At 32.9% G+C, this 10722-nt stretch overlaps 2 protein-coding genes across 2 annotated transcripts; one reads left to right on the top strand and one right to left on the bottom strand.

Moving 5' to 3' along the window:
- On the top strand, nucleotides 4397–7040 carry LOC104762351 (gibberellin 20 oxidase 3-like). Its single transcript, XM_010485622.1, has 3 exons — nucleotides 4397–4994; nucleotides 5675–5996; nucleotides 6758–7040. Exons 1-3 carry the CDS (start codon nucleotides 4474–4476, stop codon nucleotides 7037–7039), a joined length of 1125 nt encoding a protein of 374 aa, XP_010483924.1. The 5' UTR covers nucleotides 4397–4473; the 3' UTR covers nucleotide 7040.
- Nucleotides 9149–10502, bottom strand: LOC104762350 (probable carboxylesterase 120). Its single transcript, XM_010485620.2, has one exon. The coding sequence runs from the start codon at nucleotides 10418–10420 to the stop codon at nucleotides 9344–9346; it is 1077 nt and encodes a 358-aa protein (XP_010483922.1). The 5' UTR covers nucleotides 10421–10502; the 3' UTR covers nucleotides 9149–9343.

The raw sequence follows: 10722 nt of genomic DNA, 5'->3' as shown, positions 1-10722 counted from the left end.
CATGTTAGTCTATATCACTCACAAGTAACAATTACCAAAATAAATGGACCGTAGTCTACAATAACTTGCATATTTCGGAGTTTTTATATATATTCTGATCCTGTAAAAGAAAAAAGAAAAAAAATTCTAATGTAACATTGACAACTATGTGATCAAATATAATCGCAAGATATTAGAAAAGACCTACACATCATAACGATATGTCGTAGAAGATATTCAAATAATAGAAATTATTCATATAAATTTCTTAAAATAATAATATGCATATATATATATATATATGTTTAGTTACAAACAATGTCAGACTCTCGCAACTACACCACCACTGTTTTATAAAAGAATCCACGAACATTAATTTATTCAAAAGCTCAAACTACAATAAGATTCGTACACAAACTCCATGGCGGTGTTACCAAACAAACAGCGAGGGGATCTTCAATCGTGACCCTTATGTTTCAAACCATGACGTCTTCTTCCTCCTCCCTTTCAAATTTTATCCTTAAATTCATTTTGACTTGATTTCTCATAATTTAATACCCAGTGATCATTAAACAAGTACAATATGATCTTATCCATCAATAAATGTGATGTGAAAAAAATCAGTACTTAGATGGTATCACTATATAGTACGACTAGCTACTACTACTTATTCACATTGACCCAAATGACCGTTGTTTGGTCATCACTCGTATCTATTTTAATTTGCGACAGTTCTATTCATACTGATTGATACATATATATATATATATATATATATATATATTTATTCGTCCTTAGATTGTATGTATAAACAGTAAAATAACTTCAGCTAGCAGTGAAAGTAAAAACAAAAACAGCCCATATATGTAGTGCGCATGTACTACTAAAGAATGATACATTGTGTACAATGAATATTAATAAAGGGAGAGTAGACTGGACCATAACATGGTATTATTTAAGTGAATGTAGCCAATACGAATCACATGAATTTTTTTTTAATAGCTAGGTATGGTCATTGTACGTCCCACGTTAGAGTTGTCCTTGTAATTAAAACAAAACTAAAAACAAAAGAACAGAGAAAAGGACTGAATTTTTTTCAAAAGATTGTGCTTAAAGCAAACAAGACGAAGAAGAGGAGGAAAGAGCCAATGAGATCAGTTGTCTCTCCAGTCTCATACTAATTAGGTAAGATCTCAGTTTACGTTCCTGGATTTTTCCAGTCTCTAGCTATAAACATGCATCATTGCAACATCCTGCAATATTGCTATCATCTATAAAAAAAAAAGGGACCACAACTTCTATATATGGACCATTTTAGATATGTTTTCGCCAAGATTCCTTCCTAGTGGTAATCACCAATTCAAATCACATCAATTTATATATTTGTTATTTTCTTATCTTATAAAAATCCAACGGTGAATTACTAGTTTGGAATTCTGATTGTTTGGTTTTGAAAACACATGCAATGATTGTTTGCGATACCGTATTTACAATTAAATGCCGAGTGAGCGAATCGTAAGAACATCATAATTTGCAGAGTAGAAAGAAAAGTTCAAAGAGGAATTAATGTTATTGTATCATATATTTTTTCCGTATTGCAGAGTGGCAACATTAATGTGCTAAATCACCAGAGTAGCTTCTATATAAGGAGTAGGTCCTGTTTTTTTTTCGGATCAAAGAGTAGGTCCATATTCTAATAATGAAACATAACTCTTGCAAAATTGAATATATTTCATGTAAATGTCTCCTCTTTGAGTCTGTGTCTTAATTGTTGTGCACACAAGCTGTTTCTTCCAAATCAGTACCGAGGAATTTAATTTATTTCAAGATTTGGTTAGAACGCCATAGGTAATACCTTAAAACAATTAAAAGCATTTGGCATTGTTTTAACTCAAACTTAATATTAAAGATAGTGAAATTGCTATACGTTGGAGAATCGTTACAAGTTTTAAGAACTTGGTTAGATCGACATTGGTAGAATTCCATAAAACGTTCCAATGTATGGAGTTAATAGTAGTATTAGGTCTTTGAAAGATACATGACTTACACTTAAGTTCTGGAGACATAAACGGCAGACGGCAGTAATGATCCCCCTTTCCAGGGAAATTGTTTTTATGAGACAACAACGTAATTGTTAAAAAAAAAAAAAAAAACAAGTGCTTCAAAATTACAATTACAACTTCTGTTATACTGGACCCAAATATTAAGTAGGCCCATAAGATGATAAAGCCCATTTTTTGTTTTTGTTTACATAATTTCATTTCTCAAATTTCGCGTATCTCATGTATTTTTTTGTTTTCGTTCAGTTTTCTCTAATTCAATATGTAAGTCTTTTGAGAATGGAGTTGGCTTGAGTCAACGCACAAAAGATTCACTAAACCCTCAAGATGACATGTTAATTCTTAATATAAGTTTCTTTTTTTCTATTTCTTAAACATTCTTAACAGTATGTTATGTGACATGTTACTTTTATGACAGACTATTGCTTCCCATAAGGAAATGGTGGAGTCTGTGAAGGGAATGAAATGTGAGATTTAAACAATGAAGAAGGTAACATGTGATTTTTAATATAAGTTTTACCTTATTTTCTTAAAAATATCTTGATGCATATGACATTTTCCTCCTTTGTGACAGACAGGTAATTACTGCTCAGAATGAGATGCTTGAGACCATACAGGAATTGTACGCATAAATATATAACCAGAACAATTTTGTAAGAAAATAAAGTTAATAAAGATATATGTTGAAATACTTTTAATCGGATATAAGTTCTTGTTTTAAAAAAAAAAAAAATCGAGTGGGTAGAGTTGAAATATTGTGTAGTAGATTTCATATACAAAAGTTTGTGTTTAATGATATATGTTTTTGTAATTTGTGTCTTATTAATTTCAAAAGGGGCGAAGTGTATAGTTCATGTGAAAATTTTAAATTTCAAAATTGTATAGTGTAAATAATTATTTAGAGATTTTATACAACAAAAAACTGAGAGATAAAGAAAAAAAGATACTAGGAGGTAAAAGAGGTTTTTTCTTGTTTAAGATTTTTGTTTTTTTGGATCCTTGAAAGAGAAAAATTTGATTTGAAATTTGGAGTTCATTGGATTCAAAATAAAATATTAATTTTTCGTTAATTTAAACTAAAACATACATGAATCCAATCCAAATATGGAGCTTAGTTAAATCAAAATGAACGTATAGTGCGAACGAAGCAATTAGCTAGAAATGCTCGATCGAGACAGTTCATTTACTTTTTTAATTCGTCAACCAACAAGGAATTATTATATTGGTTTGAATATCAATAGTAACACTATGACGATAAACTGACAAGCATAAAAATCATGTTACATATTTTGATTACAAAAAGTATTATTTATTTGATTAGTTTTTCACTTTTGTATAGATAATAGAAATAATACATGTCACATATCTTATATAATACTAGACTTTAACCCGCAGTCCATCGCAAACATATAATTTTTATTATAATTTAGATTTTAGGTTGTATTTATTTGTTAAATATTATAAGTTTTGTAAATATAAGAATAACTAAATTTTCCGGTTGTTGTGCGGCTAAATATTTATATTGTTTTTTAATCTGCAATACATCATGACCATTTGCTTGTTATATTTTTATTTTGTTTAGTGTTAGAGATTCTATTTTGATTTTTAATTATTATAACAAAAAAATAAGGGAAATAAATACATAATAAGTAATTTATACGTTATGATTACGTCACATTTTTCCTAATGATTTAATTATTTAACACAATCTTAGTTAAATCAGCTTGATTTTATGTCAAATATTATAATATTCTAAGTGTTGATAAATAATTAAATGAGGATTTAACCTGTGTTAACACAAATTTAATAAAATTTTATTAATTTTAATATGTCCTCTTTATAACCCATCTACTATATAACCACATTATATAATATATTTTTTTTAATTTTACATATTCGTAATAATTATTTTTTTATTAAGTTTATATATATGTTAATTATAATATTTAAATAAATATCAATCGAAGTTTTGCTTACATTAAGAATCAAAACTCACAGGTTTTGGAAAACGAAATGAGAATCAAATTGTTGTTTTCTTTGTTTGCGAAGGATTCAGATTCAAAACACAACAGAATGTGTGGTTAAATATTTGATAGTTTTTATTTCCAAATTGATTGCATTATTTTTAGTTGGAATGAAATTTAAAATATTTAGGAAACAAAATCTGGAGTAATATTAGTTTTAGAAACTTTTTAGGGGTTAATGTTGTAAATAACTTTTTAAATAAACAAAACTAAAAGGGCATAACACAAAATATCTTCTCTAAATTCCATCTTAACTTCGCTCTCCATCCCCACTCCTATAAACCTATAAATGTCTTCTCAACTTATATAATAAGACGACTCAAGAGTCAAGAGAAAGCCTTCAAAATGTAATAGTTATTACCAACATTTCCAATTTAATTCCACCAAAAATTATATAAGCAACCAGCTATATGAAATCCATCTCAAATCTTCCTCATATAGGTTTCGATGCAAAGGTCATAAATCAGCAACCAAACAACATACCAATAGAATTCATATGGCCCGACAAAAAGCAACCCTCCACCGACGTCAAAGAGCTCCAAGTCCCTATCATCGACATCTCTAGTTTCCTCTCCGGCCAAGACAACCAGATCTTGGCGTCTCGAGCTTCTAGGCTCGTGTCCGAAGCTGCAAAGATGCACGGGTTCTTCATCGTCACAAACCATGGGGTTCACGAGGGGATTTTGTCACGTGCCTACAAGTGTATGGACATGTTTTTCAACTTGCCGGCTTCCGAGAAACAGAAGGTGAAGAGGGAGTGGGGTGAGATCTCCGGTTATGCCGATAGCTTTTTTGGAAGATTCTACTCAGAGCTTCCTTGGAAAGAAACGCTCTCGTTTAGGTTCTCCGCCGAGGAGAAGCTCAAAAATGGCACCGAAACTGTTAAAGATTACATCTCTAGGTCAATGGGTGACTTAAACGAAGAGTTTGGGTAATATTCCCTTCCTTTCTTAACAATAATAGACTAATCATATTGACTAATGAGTAAAATATATATATTGGTCCTTTCATTATAAGTGTGGTTCAAAGTTCTTTAACACAAATTCAATATATTAAAAATTAAAATTTTTTTGTTTCTTTAAAAAAATATTGTTAAGGGATAAAATTAGAAGTTTTATCAATTATTTGCACTGAAACAGAGGGAGTACGTAGTATCATACTATATTATAATAAATTTTGTTTTGAATTAATTTCAATTCAGATTTTTAAGAGATTCTCCAGTTCTATCATTTTTACGTTTGCTTATTAATTACATATAGAAATTATATAAAATATTAATAACGGCTATAGAAATTTTAATAGTTCTTATTAGGTTGTTACTTTTTAGTATGCATTATTGGAAAAAAACTGATATTATAATGAGATAGATGGAGTATAGGTGGAGTGTAGGTTAAATTATAGTATTGGATATAAAGTAATTATTTAAAAATGACAAAAATATAGTGATGTCGAAAGGCACAAATCAAAGTAAGTGACAGTGATTTTTGTTTTCAGTGTATAATAGTTAATACATTAATGAGATTCCACGAGTATTCATGTATAGTACATATGTATGATTAATTGATCCAAATAATAATAGACAACAAAAACTATTGGGATTATGCCATGCAGAACTGCATTTCAAGAATACGCAGAGGTGATGAACACTCTCTCGTTAAAGATCATGGAGTTTCTTGGAATTAGTCTAGGGATCGACAGACGCTATTTCAAAGAGTTTTACGAAGATAACGATTCAATACTCAGGCTGAATTATTATCCGCCCTGCAAGCAGCCAAATCTAACATTAGGGACAGGTCCTCACAACGACCCGACCTCTCTAACCATACTTGATCAGGACCAAGTTGGTGGTCTTCAGGTTTTCGTGGAGAATCAATGGAGATCCATCGCTCCAAAGCCCAGATCATTCGTCGTTAACATCGGCGACACCTTCATGGTAAAACTAACTTTTTTCTTACATAGGGAACATGTATATACAAATTTGTCACAAACCAAAAAAAAAAAATATTATATACTGTAATATCTTGTTCTATATGACAATATGGTAGGGTATACTGACAACTTATCTAGATCACCTTAAGCATTTAACTTTTATGAAAAATTATTTAATTAGATTCATCATAGCTAGCTAAGCTTGTTTGATATATCCAGAAAAGTTTCATGATGATGAGAGTGGTATATGTACCATGCGACTAAAGACAAAAAAAAACACATATTTAGTGTTTAATACGTCGGTTGCCGTGGGATGGTGGGAGGGTTATATATTTGCGCATTTTCATGTGTTTGAATATATAAAAGAAATCCTACCTATATCACCTTTATTAGATATTATGTAGTAGAACATATGGAGAAGTGATTTATATATCACTTTAATGCATTTGGTTTGGGGATATTTCTGCTGAAACATCATTGGACATACTTGATTTTTAACTTACATGCAAGATCACCATCATCTTTGTCATCTTTAGTGTTTGAGATGTGGGTCGCAATAGATAGGATGATTGGAGCGTGACATGTATATAAACATAACATACACACATAGAAGATATAATGTAGAAAGGTATCGACGGTAGAAACAGATCGAGTTATTATACGTATAAAATGCTTTTCCGTGATACAAGAAACTTTGTAATAACTAATATTGACAGTTATTGTTTGTTTTTAATTTCAAGTTTGTTTATGTATATATATATACAGGCGTTGACGAATGGAATATACAAAAGTTGTCTGCACCGGGCTGTGGTAAACAGCGAGAGGGAAAGGAAGTCGATAGCATTTTTCTTATGTCCACAAAAGGACAAAGTGGTGGAGCCACCAAAGAAGCTACTAGAAGCCTTCGGTCAAAGAGTGTACCCTAACTTTACATGGTCCATGTTTCTTGAATTCACGCAGAAGCAGTACAGATCTGACAAAAACACTCTTCAAGAGTTCTCAGACCGGCTTAAGAACAAACAAGTTGTCAGCAACAGTGTCATTTAAACCAAAAACAAAATAAATTTGTCAGCAACAAACTTGTCGAACAAAGTTAGAAGAGAGCGAGAGAGCTTAATTAGAAAACAAATTAAAGGCTTTTGATTATTTTGTGTCAACGTGAATCATTTTATTTAAATAAGTCGTTTGATCAACCGGACCGGAAAACAAAGTAATTAACAAAAACCAGACATATATACGAGCCTTACAATCAGTCAAATACAATTCCAATTTTGTTCAAAAAGCTATCCACATTCATGCATATATATGCTTTAAATATCGAAAGACTCTTTAATGAAATTTTTTCAAGTAAAATTTGTTATATTCGGACATAGGATCACACATCAGATACAAAAGATGAGACTCTACAGCTCAACATTAACCAACCCCATTAAAAACCCTATCAACATCGTTTCTTAATTTCCATTGGAACCACAACATTAATGCAATTAAATGGTAATATATTGAACACCGAATCTTGTACATATACCATCATCAAGAATTCTGCAGGACAAATAAACTAAATTCATGTAAACCTGATGTTGAGGCCGGGAAAACACCACCAGACGGAATATCAGAAAAAGCCCACGTTTGTCAGGTCTTCTCTCCAATCCAAATACGTACACAACTTTCTATTTTCGAGTTTATGTGGCCGTTCTCCTAATATAAATGGTTTTTATTGTCACTCATTGCAAAAATCACGTAAACACAATTAACATGCTCTACAAAAGTTTCAAATTCAAACATCATATTGGAGACAAGAGTTGCACATTGGTAGCTATGCTGATACATCAAACCATAGATATTTTTAGCTAGGTCTTATCGTCTTTGAAGATAAGATTCTGACAGTCATTGACAATAAGTGGGAGATATCGTTACAGCAATAAAAGGCATGTCTAAGACCGTGACAAGAGAGCTAGAGAGCTGAGAAACAATCTTATACATTTATGTTGCATATACCCGCGGCACGAAGGCAGTGGCCCTATATGAGTTAACATGACTACAGACCCCTTTATGTTATGTTATGTTCCTTTGTGTTATCAAATTATATTTTCAAATATCAAAATTTTCATCCTTATATCAACTGATTTGATCAATTTATTTAAAATGTACATTTTAGTAGTTCAGAAATAAAACAACATAACTTCACGTAGTTATTAACATTAAACGTGCCTTTAAGCTCTAACCATCTCAGCTAAGTTATCGTTAGATTAGTTATACACCACTTTAATCATCTTTCATTATATAACATTTGAAGTTCTTAATAAGTTATATCCTCGCATAGTAGTACACATTTCTAATGCATTTCTTTTTTTTGCTAAGAACATTTCTAATGCATTGTATATGACCGGGTGCTGGTTTTGTATTAAAGGGTAAAGACAAAGAGAAACACAATGTATATAAAACAAAAAGTATGGCCCATCTAAATAATTTTCTGTAGTGACTCCACATGAACAGTAGTTGTTCATTCCGCCATATATCCCCATTAAAGCTCGATAAATGTGTTTGTGTTGTCTTCTTATAATGTGAGTACATGTAGCTAGTGTTATCATGAACAGTTTATTGAATAAAATATTAAAATGAAGCAATTATAAACCTTTTTAGTATAACTTGACTATAAACGTGCTCTTTTATAGTACTGCGCCATCATCTAGTGTTATCAATGAACAGTTCCATGAACAACCAACAAGTAGAAAAAAGTATCTAAAGAAGTAACTAAAAGTCCAAAACTAATTACAATTTTCAATCAATTTAAATAAAATAAATTAAGTGTACATAAAGATGCAATTGCATGTGATGGGCCATCATTGGGCCTTGGTTTGTGGCGAGGGCTGACTTTAACCAATGTAAGTAACCTTCACGTGCTACGTTTTGGCTGACAGTGGTGCGAAACAAACACAGTCTTCAGCATTTATATGCCTTGGCCGACAAACTGACAGACGTTTTATGGGGCTGCTGGGGAACCTAAACAGGGAACCTAAACATTTATGTTGGTTGTTTTTGTAAATTTGTAATCTTACTTTAAAAAAAAAAAATTTGATTGTGACTTTTTTATTATTTAGTTAAGTTTTTGATATATTTTTGTTTTTAATTAAGGATTTTGAGAAATTAGGAAAGTTGTTGAAGTGTGACTGGTAGAACTCGATTTTTTAGTGATAATCTTTTTTAGTATGGGTACATAAAATTTTATGGGCTTACATATATTGGGCTCTTTGTTTTACTAATTTGTAAGGTAATCATCAATTGGGCCTTTGATATTACTTACTATTATATTCTATGGAAATTAAAAAAGGAAAAAAAGTAAAGAAACGGTTACGGAGCAGAGGAGGAGGAAACGAAACTTCCGATGGAAACAAACAGAGCTTTACGCTTAGAAGGATCCATGATCTCAGCACCGTGACCATCGTCGCCGTTAAATTGCTCCACCACTTCAACTCTCTTCTTCTTCATCAGCTTCGCCACATCTCTCTGCCAATCTACCATCGGATCTAGTTCTCCTCCAATCACCATCACTTTCCATCCCAACCGTCCGATTTTCTCCAGATTCTCAGATCCATCTCCCACCGTCGGATTCGAATACTCGTGATCCCGATCAACGCCGACGGGAAGAGACAGATCCCACATTACGTCGGTGACTACGGGAGGGCAGATTTGGTCGTTCTCGAGCCTGATCTCAGACCCGCACCGCTCTTTCGCGCCGAAGAACGGGTGGTGCAGGATCAGTCCACGGATCTGTAACGGACTCAGATCGGAGACGGAATCGGCGGATCTTAACCCGACGTTGTAGGCCAAGTTCCCACCGGCGCTTGTTCCCATGAGAAACACGTTTGAGAGATCGGCGTGTGATTTGATCCACTCGTCGTCGGATTTTTTGATCCACTCCAGCGCCTCGGTACCGTCTTCGTACGCCGCCGGTAATCTGTGCTCCGGAGCTAAACGGTAAGAAGGAGAAACGACGATGGCGTTGAGATCACGCGCCATCTCGGAGCAGAATTCGTGGAAGCATAGAAAGTCTACGCTGCACATGACGAATCCTCCGCCGTGGTAATACACAACGACGGGGAGCTTCTGAGACGAAACAACGCCGTCGGTTACGGCGGAGGTGGGGACGTAGAGACGGAGCCACGTCGACTTTGAGTGGTTCACGGGAAGATCTTTTGAAACGGCGGGGTTTTGAGGGGAAGGATCAGGTGTGGCTGCGGTGCATGGGCGGTTGCTGGGGAGGCGAGTGATTGAACCATCTGGATTCTTTACCATGTTAAGATAAGCGTAAGGATCAGAGATTGGTGTTTGTTCCGACATTTTTTTTCTTCTTTTTTTTTGAGAAGGTTCGGTCTTTTTTGATTTTAATGTGTGTTTTTGTACTTTGTATGTTAGGAACTCGAACATGCTAGTCTATATATAATAGAGACTACTAATTCGTGGGATAAATTGTTTTAAAATTGAAGATCTTGCCTTTTATTTTTAATGAATAGTTGTAGTATCTCTCTTTTGAAAAATAAAAAATGAATACTAGTATCTCTTTGCATTCAAAGAACCACCAAAAAGAGAAAAAAAAAAGAATCAACAATGGTTAGCTGAGGCAAGTGGAGAAAGAAAAGATTAAAACCACACAACATAATGACAATGACAGTAGTAACAGAAGTGCTCTTCGATTTTCTCTCTTTTCTTTTTTTTTTTTTTTTTTTTTT

The sequence above is a fragment of the Camelina sativa genome, chromosome 18 (genome assembly GCF_000633955.1).
Source record: "Camelina sativa cultivar DH55 chromosome 18, Cs, whole genome shotgun sequence".
In the NCBI taxonomy this organism is placed as follows: Eukaryota; Viridiplantae; Streptophyta; class Magnoliopsida; order Brassicales; family Brassicaceae; genus Camelina; species Camelina sativa.
The sequence above is the reverse complement of the archived record's forward strand: the minus strand, read 5'-3'. Positions and strand labels throughout refer to the sequence as shown.